Source organism: Spea bombifrons, chromosome 12, assembly GCF_027358695.1.
Source record: "Spea bombifrons isolate aSpeBom1 chromosome 12, aSpeBom1.2.pri, whole genome shotgun sequence".
NCBI classification, from domain to species: Eukaryota; Metazoa; Chordata; class Amphibia; order Anura; family Pelobatidae; genus Spea; species Spea bombifrons.
In genome coordinates this window covers 30030132-30046832 of record NC_071098.1, presented here as the reverse complement: position 1 = coordinate 30046832, position 16701 = coordinate 30030132, and the positions used below count along the sequence as shown (strand labels likewise).

Here is a 16701-nt window from a genome sequence, read left to right as displayed (position 1 = left end):
CTTCACCCTGAAGACGCTCTGGGAGGTTCACCCCTTCACTACTCTGCGTTGACTTCCTAAATTCTAAGATTTCTGCTCATTTTTATAGTAGTGGTTTCCGAGCCCGTCACCCTGCGCATGTTCTGGGTGAGCCTATTAATCCTGAGTGCCACAGACAGCCTCAGCTTCCCTTCTTGCGTATCACGAGAGGTCGTCTGGGGGGAAAAGCTCTACCTAGTTGGGCCGGTTGGAAAACGTCCTTTCAAATAACCATCACAGACGAGTCGCATCGCCGGCAGCTCCTGCCTCGAGACGTTAAAGCCTCAGGCTTATCCCGGGCAATCTGTCCTGAACTGCCCAGCAGGGGGTTAAAGGGTCACCATGTTTTCGTTCTTTTAGCCCAAGTGTATTTGGCAGCTTCTGCGCTGATGGGCCTGGATCTCAAGAAGAAGAAAAAAGAAGAAGTTAGGGTAACAAGATGTCCTAACTTCCAGGGGACAGTCCTGTTACAGAGACACATTTCCCTATTTCCTAAGACGGTGGGGCTTTATTCAATTCACTTCTTGCTATTTCTTTACACATTATCGGGTCTTTTAGGGCAGTAGAACCCTGCGATACCCTCATACCAGCAAACATTCTGCCCTCCTAGAAAAGGAAGAGACAAGGGGGGAAAGAAAGAGGGACAAGGGGAGAAAGAAAGAGGGACAAGGAGGGAAAGAAAGAGGGACAAGGAGGGAAAGAAAGAGGGACAAGGAGGGAAAGAAAGAGGGACAAGGAGGGAAAGAAAGAGGGACAAGGAGGGAAAGAAAGAGGGACAAGGAGGGAAAGAAAGAGGGATAAGGGGGAAAGAAAGAGGGACAAGGAGGGAAAGAAAGAGGGACAAGGGGGGACTTCAGTCCCACTAGGAACTGGCCAAAGTAAACAGGGACACTTGGGAGGTATGATATGACAATGTCGGCCGACACTTCCACAGAATCATACAACGTAACAAAATAAAATGTAAAGTTACGCATCTGTGAGTCTACACTTAATAAGCAGATTTGTATCTTTCTTGCTGCGCAGTTCACAATTCTTATCTACTTCTTCCTACTCAGGGAAGAAAAAACTCCAGCCAGCCTTTTTATCGCAGTAACCAGATTACATTGCAGAGAATTCCTTATTTTATTGATCTATTTCTTTCAGAAGAGAAAAAAAGAAAAAAAGAGCTGGCAAACTCAATTGGGCCACCGAGGTCCCCGGGCAGCACCTAAGGGTGTTTGCTCTGTGATGGAGAGGCAAAGAGATGGTTCTTACAGAGACGGAATGAGTCCCTACGTACACCGATTTCCGATCAATAAAACCTTTAAAACGAACAAACCCTGCAATTTATTTTGTCTACGACTGCGGACTACATGACACTACCTTGAATTTAAAAAGGTATAAAAAACACAAGATGTTCCAGGTTTTTTGGAGGGGGTTTCTTATATTTTTACACATTGAAGGTACGCCGGTCAGACAACAAAAGCCGCAGAGGGAAGTAGTTTTTGTTTTTTTAACGGTGATTCCCAGAAGCCTGTGGTTCTCACGGGGTTAATGGAGACCCACGGTGGGTTTTCTAAAGAGGGAACAAAAAGGAAATAAATGGAGTAAAAATAAGATGCCCATACATGCTGCCTTTACACACCCCTACATATGCACATAAACACACATATACACATACACTGCCTTTACACACACCAGCCCATACGCACTGCCCTTACACACACCTGCCCATTAACACACATACACATGCTGCCTTTACACACACTGCCCTTACACACCCCTACATATGCACATAAACACACATATACACATACACTGCCTTTACACACACCAGCCCATACGCACTGCCCTTACACACACCTGCCCATTAACACACATATATACACATACACTGCCTTTACACACACACACACATGCTGCCTTTATACACCCACACACATGCACTACCCTTACACACACCTGCCCATTAACATGCATATGCACATACACTGCCCATAAATACACACACACTGCCTTTACACACACCAGCCCATTAACACACATATACACATACAGTGCCCTTACCCACCCCTGCCTTTACACTTACACACACACACACACACGTTTACAAACACACAAATACCTAAACTGCTCTTACACATACGCGATCTTACAAACGCTCTCTACGGCCCTGCCACCGCGTACAAGGATCTGAGTTTTCCGGGACAGCGCAAGAAAGCGTGTAAAAGGATGCAATAAAAAAGCAGGCCATGAGCTCATGGGCGCAGAGTAACGGGGATTAACATCTTGTGAGTGCGGAGCAGGGGAAGGTAAGCCGAAAAACCGTGACTTGTGTCGTGTCAGAACCAGGACCGAACCAGCCGAGACGTCTCCAGCTCGTGGGAATGCTGAGCAGCCCTGGGGGGACACTGAGCAGCCCTGGGGGGAACACTGAGCTATGCAGTCAAGAGAACTCGCAGAGCAAATAGCATGAAGGGAATGTGCAGGAGACACAATGTGAGGAAACTCCAGGGATATGGAGAAAAATGATCATGGATGATGAGAATGGCAGTCCTCAAGACCTGCACAGATGTTGTGGGATAATTCAGTGCACAGCGGATAAAGCATGAAGAACGTTAGCGTCAGAACAAGAGGGTCAGAGGCTTAGATCTAATGTAAGGAGGTTTTACTTTACCGAGAGGGCGGTAGATAAGCGGAACAGCCTCCCAGCAGAAGTGGTAGAGGGTAATACAGTGAGGGTATTAAACATGCTTGGGATAGGGGTACGGCTCCTGAATCTAAGACGAGACCAACGACTGATTAAGGTAGGTTGAGGAGGTGGGAGACGCAGCAGATAATCTCCCGGGGTGCGCATGGAGATGTATTGTGGGATTCGGTCGGGTTCTGTAGCACACTTGGCAGGGTCCGTGCCGTGCGCCGTCGCCGTGCTGCGGCGGTATCAGGGATCCGGCTATTGATTTGTGGAAATGTAATTTCACACGAGGCATCTGCTGGCCACGATAAGGCGGCCGGAGCGGCAGAGGTGGGAGCCGCGGAAAGAATTTCACAAGGAAATCCGAACTCAAACAGAAACACCGGAGACGAGGGGCACCAACTCGCCGGCCTCGCCGCCGCTTAACCTTCCCCGACAGCTTTGATTCGCTAATTTGAGCCGAGTCAAGCGTCACCGCGGAGATAGAATAAAAATGGGGGGGGGGAGAAAGCGTTAGAGATTCAGAGAGCTAGGAAAAGCATGAAAGAGACAGCAGCCGACAGAGAGACAGCAGAGGAGACACAAGAACCCAGGAGATCGGCCGAGACATTGAGATGCCCTCTGGATGAGCGAGGAAATCGATGTATATGCTGTGTACAGGGGAGGAAAAACAAAAAGACACCGCATCTACCGGTTATTAATGGTTTAATGCAATGGGGGTGATGGGAGTTATGATCCCAAAACAGCTGGAGTGACAGCGGGTGCTTAATTCCATATCAAATAAATCATGGGGAAAACCAACTATGGGGGGGGCTAAAGTACTCAGCGAAGGCTGGCTGGTGGTGGTGGGAGTTGGACTCCAACGCTAGATTTCATCTGGCCCCTTATTTTCCTCTCTAATCCGCGGAGTCGAGTTAAAAAAAAAAAAAATAGAAAAAAAATAAGCAGAAAGATTGACAATTGGGGAAAATAAACAAACAAGATAAACAAAAGCATCACCATGGCGATCAAACATCCCCAACAGCAGGGGGGGGCAGTCCACTGATTGAGGCTCGTAACTCAATTTAAGCATAAAAAAGGTAAAATTATTATTATTACGCATAATACTATGCTATTATTATTAACCCTAATCATTATTTAAATGCAATAAAAAAACATTACAATAATATTATAAGAATTTAACACATAAAAAAAATTATTAAAGCAAAATTATTACAGACACATAGGATTTGGTAAAAAAAAAAAAAAAAAAAAAAAAAAACAAACAAAAAAAAAAAACTGGCATAGCAGCAGGGGAAGAGGAGCTTACAATCTATTGACTCCTTGAATGCTTTGCATCCCGCCAGCATGTGAAGGGTTAACCTGCAATCCATTAACTCTACACAGCCCGGCTGCGCATGGTCGGCCGCTGCTGGCCGGGGATTAGCGAAAGCCGCTGTCGCCCAGCAGTTCCTCCGCTTTTAAGAAAAAAGCCACGGGGATGATGGACGCCTTTTAAGCATAGCATATATGTAGTTAGTCATACCTTAGTGGAACGGCCGCCCCGCAGAAGTGGTAGCGCCACATTCTTTATGGTCATCCTGCTGTAAAGCCTCAAACCATAGTCTTCCCCTCACTGTATTAGCCTCTACCACCTCTGCTGGGAGGCTGTTCCACCTATCCACCACCCTCTCAGTAAAGCAAAAGGTACAGTAACCTCTTCAGCTTGTATAATGTATAAACCCGAGCCGCTGCAGCGTCAGAGAGAACGTTTTTTTTTTTTTTTTCTTCTTCACATCCCCTCTCTCTGTAAATTTGTAATCACAGTTACAGGACTGTAATTGCTGCGATCGGGAGCCGCGGAGAGACGGTAATTGGCGGCCAATCTCCTCTCGCTTGCTGGAGGGATCTCGGAAAAGAGCAGAAGAAAATAACGCGGAGGGGGAAAAAAAAAAAGAAAAGAAAAAAAAAGCCTTTGAAGTCCGGGGAGGAATAATTTGTATTTGTTAAGCCCTATTAAAGGAGTTGTAAGTATAATGGAGGGGGTGTCAGAACAGGTACAGAGAGGTGTTAATGGGGGGGGGTGATAGGACCCTCGTAAAACCCGAAAGTGTCTTTAAGGCATAGAAACTAAAGATTTAGAGATCCTTTTAACACTTTAACAGCCAAAGGCCTCAGTGAACCAGGAAAGGGTTAACAGGCAGCGGTGGTACGGCGCTATGGCATGTGACAGAGCTATATATATATATATATATATATGAATAATCATAACTTCAACTCCCATCATCCGTCCTTCAAGCCGCTGCTACAAACGTTGCAGAACCGCGAGTAGCAGATTCATCCATGCGCAGAGCCCCGATCCAAAAACCCCTCGCAGACGGGGCCCTCGATACCTCGCAGGGGCCGCGCATTCGCTAATCACGCGACCACTTGACGGCGCCCCGTGTTTGAGTGCCTTATTGTATATTAATGCAATCAGAGCTCTGTTTGCCGCAAAATAATATTTGACTCCGGACGCCGTCAGCGATAACAGAACCCGCCGGCAGATCGGCCCCTCTCGGCCCCCGTCTGTAAAGACTCAAACTTTAATCAGTCGTTGGTCTCGTCTTAGATTCAGGAGCCGTATGTCTATCCCATGCATGTTTAATACCCTCACTGTATTACCCTCTACCACCTCTGCTGGGAGACTTATCTACCCCCTCTCATAACGATATGCGACAGTAATTCACTCTTTTTAGTATCACGGTTGCCGTTTTGATCCATACTTCGCCCCCATGAGTTAAGGGCATGGAAGGGGTATAGGAGCAGAGCAGTTTGCGGGGGGTTAGATGGTTTTGTTCCGCTCGGCTGGTAATTACCCCAGAGTCGGGTCTCGGCGTGTCGGCGCAGGAGCGGCGCGTGTTCTTACGCAATACCTCCCCGCCTGCAAGTCAACGCCTTGGAGAGACACTCCAGCCAACACAACTCGGCGCGGCCCCTCAACATGCTCGTGGGGGTGCTTTTGCAAATGAATGCAGAAACCCCCCCCATTTACCCCTCGCCCCCCACTCTATATTCTACCCCCCACCCAGTCAGCTCCCATCGAGTTCAATGAGAGAGCTTTCTTTCCAGTGATTGGTTGCTTCAAGCAGCCAATCAGGGGCAGGAATCAGCAGATTGCAGAGGATGGGAGGAGCCACAGAGCTGCAGCTTCTACCTCAGGGGCATTATTTTTTATGACTGTGGCTGAAGAATAGACTAAGTCACTCGCAGAGGGTTGGGGCAGTTCAACGCGCATCAGAGACATTAAACTGCCCCTTTCAGGATGTAAAGAGTTAAAATATTTTGCATGCCGAGAAAACAAAAGCAACATTTTTGCCACTCTGTTTCGGTATCAGCAGGAGACCGACGTGGCGCAGATTGTTTACAAACTTTTCACCCGTTTGACGCCTCGGTTCGTGTAATTCCCGATGACATTAAACTGCCGCTCCCAAAACACACAATACTTCGAGGGAGTCGCTGGCCGGCCCCGGCCCGGCCCTCTAACCCACCTTTCCAGAAGGCGCTCCCCGATCATCTACCCCCCCGAGGGCTTCAGAACTTCTTACAAAACAAGGAGTGAAAGGAGCAGCTTCAAAAGAGAAGCCGTCCCCGAGCGGCTCGTTATAGACACTCATTTGTATTTAGGACACGGAATCCCCGGGCCTTTGACTTCACAGAGAGGGTGGTAGATAAGTGGAACGGCCTCCCAGCAGAGGTGGTAGAGGGTAATACAGTGAGGGTATTAAACATGCATGGGGTAGACATACGGCTCCTGAATCTAAGACGAGACCAACAACTGATTAAGGTTTGAGTCTTTACAGCAGGAGAAGCGGGCGACTAGACGAGGGCCGGATGGGGGCCGATCCGCCGGTCGGTTCCGTTGGTTAATCCTCTGCGTGTTTCTACGATTCCTGGAAAGTGAGACCCGGGAGGCGCCGTCGTGTTTCTCTCCCAGCAGTCAGCGAGTGGGTGCAGATTGAGGAATAATGCGGGGCTGCCTGCGTTGTCACACTGAAGAGAACATGATGTCATTGTGTGCCTTCCAAAGCAAACAGAACGAGCTGAGAGGGTGTTGGATAAGCAAAGCCGCCTCCCAGCAGAGGTGGTAGAGGGTAATACAGTGAGGGTATTAAACATGCATGGGATAGGGGTACGGCTCCTGAATCTAAGACGAGTCTAACGACTGATATCAGTCTTTTTAGTAAACAGGCAGCCATTGGGTAAACAACTGCGTATTGGCTGAGAGTGCTGGGAGTTACAGGACAACAAAAGAAGAGGGAAAAAAACCCACCATCCGACCGGCTCCAGGAGACCAATAATCATCAGTTGCCAAACTCAGCAAGCAAATACAAACTTGACTATTTCCACAACAATAACTGCTGCCACCTTGGCTGAGCTGCTGCTCTGTGCGTCAACTACCTCATATGCAATAATAAATAAATCTGGAGAGGCGGCAGCTGGACGGACAGATGTGGCAATAGAATAATCGAATAATAACGGAAGGACTAAGGTGGTCTCATTAGAGGAGCGACATGCGCAGGCAAAGGAGGGAACGCGGCTCATTCAATAAGGACAGGGACATATTGGCAGCGACAGCGAGAGGCCACATCCCCGATCCCCCGGCGTTACGTCTTCATTCACACGCAGAGGAGCCGCAGGGGCTACAACCAGACTCCCAAACCCACCAGCGAAAGCCAAACATATCCCCTACCACCTCTGCTGGGATCCGCTGATCTACCACGCATCACAAGTAAACACGGCACCCTTATTATCATCACGGCGGTCTGAGATAACGCAGCAGCGAGTGGAATAAAACATGGGAATTTTCATTAACCCCTTTCTTGCCGCAAGTAGAAACTAGATGCATTTCGCTCTGTTTAAGGGTATTTCAGTGGTGACCCATAACACTAAAGGGCAGTTATCCTGGGTAATATCAGAGTCAGAGGGCATGGGGGGGTACGGGGTCTTATTGTCCTGAAAAAGGGGGAAGCAGAAGGGGTAGCGCTGCCTCTACAGATAATTAACCCTTACCCTCCCATTTAACGAGAAGAAGAATAAAACGCGTGACGTTACTTTTAATTACAAGGAGCAGGAGCGACATCGCAACGGATCGGAGGAGCAGAGGAGTCCAACCTACCGCTGCCACCGAGTCACCGGCAGAGCGGCATCAGAGCGTCAGCTCCAGGGGACAGATTCGGGTCCGGAAATCTCAGCTCCCTCATTTCATGTAGTCATTCCCTGCGCCCGCAGTCACACCGGGTGACGGTAAAACACACACACACACATACATACACAGCACCGCTCATTCACACACACACACACACACACACACATACATACATACACAGCACCGCTCATTCACACACACACACACACACACACACACACACACACATACATACACAGCACCGCTCATTCACACACACACACAGCACCGCAAGACACCGCTCATTCACACACCACGGGGAGCTTGTGGGTGACACTGCCTGCCTCGCCGGACAGAGATTGCAGATGGACCCCCCCTATCATAAAGCCGCGTTTTCTCAACAAGGAGCAGCCTCTCCGGGGAGCTGGCATAGGGGCAACTTCTCCTCAATTACAGAGTTAACTCATTGATTGCCAATGCATCAAATCACAGAACAATAAAAGAGGGGGGGCGAGGGGAGTCATTCTATCAGCAAAAGATTCTTCCCCTTAAACACGCGTCTCTTTGTTTAACATCATCTGGAAAAAGCCATTCCTTACGGATTATCCTCTCGGCCGTCTTCCCCGTGGCGCAGCAGCTCGGACCCGACGAGCAGTTCTGGTACCAAATCCATTAACTATTTCAATTCGGGGTGCAAACTGCAGCGCCCCGCAGCTACAACCGGGGGGGGGGGTTGCAGCAGCACAAGAGGTTGAGGGGAACCTTAGGGAGAAGACGTATGCAGACACATGGACCTGGGGGGGGGCAACAGGGTAACATGGACCTGAGGGGAGGGGGGGCAACAGGGTACATGGACCTGAAGAGAGGGGGGGCAACAGGGTACATGGACCTGAGGGGAGGGGGGGCAACAGGGTACATGGACCTGAGGGGAGGGGGGACAAGGTACAGAGAGCTGTACCAGGATTTAAGAGCGCTATACCCAGTATACTCTAGGATGCTGTAGAGAGAGAGCATTGTGCTAATACAGAGACACACACACTGCATAGAGCGCACGCTGTGGGAGAATACGAAAGAGACAGATGTCCCGCGCTGGTGACAGGGTGACCTTACCTTTCCCCGCCGTGTAGAGCAGAAATATCCCCAGGACAAAGCAGCCATGCAGAGTGTATAGAGAAGCCATAGCGAGGAACTGCCTTCCTACTGCTGTCTCCTGTCTGCCTCCCTCTGCACCTGCCCTGCTACTAACGTATGCTAATGAGATGCAGAGGGACGGGAGGAGCCCCAGGGACAGCCAGCCAATGGCAACGGTAGCTGGACTCTCTCTATGCAGAAAGGGAGGTGACTGTTTACTAGTCCCATGCGGGTGTTAGGAATTTAACCTCTGACATGCCACAGTGTGCGCAAAGAATGAATGGGCTGTTACGAAAGCAGCTCTGCATTGTAAGCAAGCGGCGTGGCCCTGAATGGGTTAACTTTGTTCAGCGAGAGGACGGTATTAACAATAACGAGTCTATTAATCATTGTATCACACCCCGCACGCCAAAGGACCGTATCACCCATGCAGAAGTGTGGCACGCAGGATACTATGTATCAATAAATCATACCCCGCGCTATAACGGATACAAATGTATCACACACTGCACTAAACACAACAAAGTAACTCATTATCAAACGATATAATATATATATATGAATATATCACGCCGCGCTACGGCTAATTCTTTCCTACACTGTATTACTATTAGTTATTGATTTGTATAGCGCCATCATATTCCACAGCGCTGTACAACGGGACTATACAATACGCTCAGTTATTCCGTCACACGTTGTATTATATATATAAATAGAGTCGTATTCTTTACATTCGGGATAATACTATTTTGACCGATCTATTCGCATAAAAGTGGTAGGAGGTTCCTGGAATGCAAAGTTTTCGAGGACAACTGCTTTTAGCCAATATTTCATACAATCGAGTGTAGAAATCACACAATATTACACATAACTCGTCTTAGATTCAGGAGCCGTGTGCCTATCCCATGCATGTTTCAATACCCTCACTGTATTTGCCTCTACCGCTTCTGCTGGGAGGCCGTTCCACTTATCTACCACCCTCCCAGTAAAGTAAAGCTTCCTTACATTCCATCTATGCCTCCACCATCTAGTTTCAAAATATATAAGCATTAGTTAGGGCTACAGGGCTACTATGTTGCAAGTCACGGGAAAAAAATGGCAAAACAGGTATTCTACTTGGCTTCTGGAATGGCAGGGTTTAAACATAACCTATGAATTTTTTATTTGCTTATAACTTTTTGAGAATTTTGTTAACTAAAGTTATTTTTAACTGTTTATCAATGGGTTAAAAGTAAGGTATGCCCATACGCCAGCCGGTGTCCTCCTACAGGTGGACGCTGGGCGGTGGGTTGACAGCCGGGGGCCGTTCTCCACGGTCACAATAATACGTTTCCTTTGTTCATTGTGCACATCCGAGCATCCTCATGTGAATGGAGGTCCTTAGTGTGACTGTGAGTGTGTGGGGGGACGGCGCCAATGATTCATGTGGGTAAATGGCATGGTCTGGGGCACCATGAGTGTTTCCTAAGCCGTGTGGATGGGTCTGCTTCTTGGACAGGAGCCACCAAGTTAGTGTCCTTGACAAATACCAAAAACATTCAATATTATCGTCCAATGACCTCCCGCTTCCATCATACAAATCAGGGTTTATATGCCTTAAGTTGAAGCTGACGATGTGCCCCAGCTAAGCTGACCACATCAGCCAGGACACGAGGGTTGAAGCCATCACAGCGCTCCTTCTTCAGTTCCTCGGGGGCGTGGCTGAGATAAAAAGCCATAGCTAGTTGGACAAAGGGGTGGGTCTTTCTCAAATCAACTAGATTGTATGCTCCCTTCCTTCTGTGCCAGTGTCTTATGTCATTTTCAGCTTTCATTTATCTTCATTACCTCTTATTGTAACAGCGCTACGGAATCTGCTGGCGCTATAAAAATAAATGTACCGTAAACTCACTTTCAAAGGAGTTTGGAGTATGTGGAATGGGTGACGAACTCTCCAAGGACCCTGAAAATGGGGTAAAAACCCAAACCATGAAGGCTCCTGGATATATCATTCCGCATGGTCAAAAAAAGGAAAAAAAAACTCCAAAAAAGGGGATTATAACGGGATCAAATAAATAAAAAAATCTAGTATCATGAGATACTTTCAGTTTCTCCGCGTATCAATATAATTCCGAGCGGAATGCATCGACCTGCAAGCCCCATGTGTGTAAGCTCTTTCACTAATGAACTTTATTAATCAAACATGACGATTATTCTCGTTTCCATCCACACCCTGCTTTAAGAAAGTCGCCCGGCGGATTGTTATTGGTCTTGTCGTCTACGCAGTAAAATATTCCAAACGAATGTATCTCACGGGATAATTAGAAGTCACCGGCGCAATCCAGCCGGGGACGCTGCCAGGGCCTTGGCAGACAGCGCCACCTACGGGCCAGAGAGGTAAGCGGCTGAAAGCGTCTATAAGCCCAATGTGCAGGTAATTAAGGCGATGATATCATTAGTGTGTAACTCAATATGCCATTAATTAATAGCAAACTACTTTGGAGAGCAGCAGGGGGAGAGACAAATATTACATAAAATATATTTTTTAACGTAAGCTTATTCTGCCAGCGAGTAACAAATTAACCACGTAATTGCCACTGCGTACTCAAAACCAGGCTATTAATATATTTTGTTGTACGCAGGAGAGATGGGAGTTATTAACAATGGGGATTATGAGATAAAACATACGTTAATATACATTATTTCCCTTTTGTAATCACTATCCCTATCCGGTATCCACCACGATCATGTCTCCCCCTCCTAATTACTTATTTTAGATCTCTAAGAGCATTGGTGGATCTAGCTCTTGCACACTCCCCCGCGGTAACACATGGAAGAACTTCGGGGGCGGGCTTAATGCAGCTATATTCTAATCACATGGCTGCTGCTGACTCAGCAGGGAGATAAAAATGTGTCTAAAGCAGGGAATGATGTTTTCTTATAACATAATACTTTCTCCTGCCACCTAGATCACTCCAGGTCAAGATGTCCACAGCTACCTGGTGTGAACCAGTTCTGTTTGTGGCCTAAGAAGCAAGATCAATCTGGGAGCACACAAAACTGTTAAAATGTCATTTTTAACATGATTTTCATTGAGTTTCATTAAAATTATATATATTTAAAGGGAAACAGTGGAACATTTCAGATACAATCGGATGGACCAGGAATTCAAAGGATCCTTTGGGTATTTTGGCAGTATTTTATTTAAAGGTTATACGTAGGATTACATTTTAATTTCTAATTTCTCGATTAAAAAAAATAAATAAATAACGCAATTGCAACATTTAAAATCAGGCATATTAATTATTAATAAACGCTCGTGTGGTTAAACGAAGCTGGTAATGTTATCCGAGAAGCTGTGGAAATAATTGAAAGTGTTACAGAGAGGTGGCAGACGGCTTTACCGCTATATGTGGCTGTTCAGCCGACACGCAGCGGTTTGCCGCGTTTACACTTTTTTGTCACATCAGGCGCTACCAGGCAGGGTCGGTGCATCAGAAAAAAGACGTTCCTGTAGGCTTTTTATTTTGTCAAAATGTTTCCAGCAAAATGTTTCATAATTACACTAACAGGGGCCGGTCAGACCAGTGTTTCTCCGCTAACAAGAGGATCAAAGATTGTCAGTCTTTCAGAACCATGAGGATTGCAGATATGTTTGTACGGCAGATTAAAACAATACCAGACCCCAGGAGGGATACCCAACGGTCCTTTACATTCCAGGACTATGGTCACCTTAGAAACATAGAATGTGACGGCAGATAGGAGCCCACCTAATCTGCTCGTTCAATGCTTGGCAAGCCCCTTAGGTGGCCTACAAGGCAATTCTACGATGTTCTGAGGGTATTTATTGATAAGTAATCTGACATCTTGTTACGGATGTTGTTGGTGGACCCAATCTCTTTGTGTTAAGGTGTCCTCTGCTACCTGAAACGCAAGTCTATTATTAATAAGGTTCCAAGTATGGCTCAAAAATACAGTTGTCACTCCTAATGATTTAAAAAAACTTAACGAAAGTATTTTTTTGGGGGGCAGTAAAGGTCGAAAGCGGTCATTAAAGAATAGCCCAGTCCTACATCTCCTTGACCCGTTTCCTCGGTCCATCTGTGCATCTGTCTGAACCTCAGATGAGTTTTTGGGTGACTCTTCGAGGCTTAACCAGGAAAATTATAGCTTTAAATCTCAATTTGTTGAGTGTTTTATGAAGAACTGTGGGAAGGTGGCTCCTGTCTGGTTCCTCGTTGGGTTTTTGAGAAGGTCTCATGAATTCTAGAGTGATTTTTCAAGGAATGTTATCTTGTTGGGAGTAATTGATGATAGGATCTTGCAATTTAAAGCATTTGGAGTTGTTCTCACCCATTTCTTTATTTTTCGGCATTCTAGATACCCACGTAGAAGAACCATGGGTTTTTTGTTGTTGTTGTCGTTGATTTAGAAACGATACTGAATACATTAGTTGAAGTCTCACACCACATGCTAATTTCTGCTCTTTCTCTTCTAATCAGAGAGGAGCTGTGAATTGGTGATATCATTTTAGACAGGTTAAGCTGTTTATGTTAAGGAAGATACAAAGTTAACTCTTCCCGTGGAATACCGACAAAAACACACAGCCTGGCTCTCCATGACCATGCATGAGCCAAGTGGACCTCGTCCTGATACATGGATGAGCCAAAAAGGAAGCGGTGGTGTTTTACTTGTGGCAAATCAATTAACTACTTGTTTGGTTTTCTTTAAATTTACCAAGAATCAGATCCTATTAACTGCAAAATACCAACGTTCTGAATCTCGAGGCGCGGGGCGAGTTTTCTCCCGCTGGTTCCTTGTTTTTCAAACTGGTAGAAGGTACAGTCACAAAGTGACACAGCTAGAGATGGCCGAGACAGCAGCGAAATAAATCTTGGCACCTCTCGGATATTTCTCTCTGCATGATGACATCCAAACACGGGAGCCCAATGGCCCATGTAGAGCACACAGCGGGGCGGCGCAGACAGAAGACATTGATGGTCCATTACGTTTTTTCCCAATCACTGAGGGGTGACACAAAAGTGGGAACTTTTCAAACTGTGTTGTGACATCTATCCTCATCAAAGTCTCATTCTCAAGCCCAGGAATCCATGCTCAAAATATCATTGTATCTTGTGTTTAACAGCTACAGAGCTTCCGTGGAATTTAACCAGTAACCACCAAAACACCCCGTTTGAGCCGTAACTTAATATTAATCGGGTGCACGTAGAGCCGCCTTATATTTATGGTCAATTGATTTAAACAACCATTATTTCATTAATTTCAGTGGATTCCTAATACATCCCTCTTTGAGAAGAACCTCGAGATACAGTTTAGAAGACCAGCATTTATAGAGTAAGATGTAGGGTCAAAAAATGGTCAATTGTTCAGATGGACCTCTAAGGTCTTCAATGCTCATCTGATGGAGACATCTAAAAGGTGTCGCAAATGTCTCCCACTTTGTTCTCAAAGACCAGTTCCATAATTAACATTTTCGCCCCATTCTTCCATTTTCATTATAACACTATTTTCTGTGTATTCCTCCGATAAGTGTCACCATTCTTCGCGGATGTCTTGGCCATTAAGAACCGGTGAACTTGGACAATTTCGGCTAATAGGATACCAATCTTTAGGCCACGTTGCGTAGTCTGGTGCTATCAGCCTCTTTAATACCATCTCTGGGAATGATTCGGCTCTGGCCAGTAAACATCCCATTGTTTGTTGTATCGATCAATATGAGACTTCATATTTTCAGCAAAAGTACCGTTTTTTTTAATAGAATAAAAAAAATGTTTAACGCAACTTGCTATGGAGGCTGTGCCTTTATTTCCAAGCGGCTTTGGAAAGCGTTGGGTGGATGTAGAAGAAATTATTTGCTTTTAGTGAGTCTAATGACCGGTTGCCCAGAGAACAAACATTGCTCTTTATTTCGGAGATACAATAAAAGATGATTCAACCTACTGAAGGCAGGATAGTAATGCACCACATTTGTAAGAGAGCAGTACATTTCAAATGTCAAATTTGAGCCCTTTCATATATGTCTTTCGTACTGGCGGCCAAGACAAGAAAGCGGGATTTCCAGTATTTCTAGATTTATAATCTATATGCTTTTCTTGTATTTAGACAAGATGATAAGACACATCCGTCGATCATAAGACAGGTGGTGGAGGCTAACGGATGGATTGGACTGGAGAATTCAAAGCATAGACTCTGCCGGGAGATCGGCCCCATCCGGCCCCCCGTCTAGTCTCCCGTTTCTCCTGCTTTAAAGACTCAAACCTTAATCAGTCGTTGGTCTGGTCTTAGATTCAGGAGCCGTATGTCTATCCCATTTCACCTTTTAATAGGTGAAATATGTGAAAGGAGCAGTCCCTGTCCCACTGGGAATTCCATAAGAACGTCCTAACTTCCATAGCTGTCATAAAAAAGTAATAAAGAATATAAAAACAGGCACATTGTTCTCTTTCCAGCATAATTTCCCTCTACTGATACCATTCATGGTGTGGAGAATATGGTCAAGACATGAGAAAAATACACACAGGGCCAAACCACCTCACATTTCGCCTGTAAATATTTGTATCTCTTGATCTTCACTCATCTTAAGCTAATGACCAAGTCTGCCCCCGAAAACCTACTGGGGACATTTTCTTTCTTCTTGTTCCACCCGGTTCTTCTTGTTTCCAGTCCGTTCCACTTTGCTTCCCATGTCTGCCTCATATAATGTCCCATGCATCTTGAGATCTATTCCATTTTCTCTCTTTCTCCTCCATAAACTCACTTTCTTCCATATGTTCTTTCCAACTGCTCTTATCATTGCCTATGTTGCCTCTCCAAAAGCCCAGAGGTCATTCCTCCATCTTCCAACCTCACGCACAATCTGTTTTGTTGACTTTGTGCTACAATCTCCATGAGACTGTTGCGAATAGTGTGTTGGGCGTGAAAATACATCCCAATCCCCAGCATAGAAGAACCTTAAAAGAACAATAACATGGTCTAGAGATCCATCAAGCCAGTCCAGGCACCATTTTGTCTTTCTAGATGTCTTGTAAGATGTCTCCTCTCCCAGAGGATCTCTGCACTCACGTCAACAGCCAATAGTTCATTAGGATAATTCAATAAAATGAACAGTTCCAACCAACAGGTCTGGTTTTAGCCACCATATTTCCACGTTGTGATTGTGGAGTAGTGATTGTGGAGCGGCAGGATATGATGTCGTACTGAGCGTCTGACATCATTGTGCTATCTGGAAAACAAATTCGAGTTGCAATAAAAATGAAAGAAAACTCAAAACCAACTGTTGGTTTTATCAATATTGGCCTTTTCATTTGATCTATGTATTGGTATTCGTCGGAGCTGGTAAAGTACTCGCATGGGGTGATTTTCTTCCAGAAAGCCTTTTATTTTAATGATCTTTGACCCGTTAAGAGAGTGAGCCATATTTCAGGTTTTTAATTAGTGTGTTTTACCTTCTGAAATAGTTTGCTCTTTCTCCGTTTCCCTGCAGTTTTCGGCTCTACCCAATTATTGCTTATTTCATGTTGAACAGCATTCCAATAACGTCTATCACTGCAGACACAGATCTCGCGCAGCAACGTGTTCATTATGTTTTAAGATCATTGCAAGTCCTTCGAAGCATCGTCCTTCTGTAGCATCCTTAATGCGTGTGAGGAACGGGGTTGGACTGGGCTGGACTGGGGTGGACTAAGTGGCTCTGGCACTTTAAGGCCAGCCGCTGCCAAATGACGTACATGGG

The 16701-nt window shown here is 45.8% G+C and overlaps 1 protein-coding gene across 1 annotated transcript in view; it reads right to left on the bottom strand.

The window, feature by feature from the left end:
- Positions 1-9055, bottom strand: part of CADM4 (cell adhesion molecule 4) — a 92211-nt gene extending 83156 nt beyond the window's left edge. Inside the window, exon 1 of the mRNA XM_053451391.1 lies at positions 8949-9055. Coding sequence (XP_053307366.1) covers positions 8949-9018 — 70 coding nt within the window. The 5' untranslated portion in view covers positions 9019-9055. The remainder of the gene's footprint in view (positions 1-8948) is intronic.
- Positions 9056-16701: the final 7646 nt, after the last annotated feature.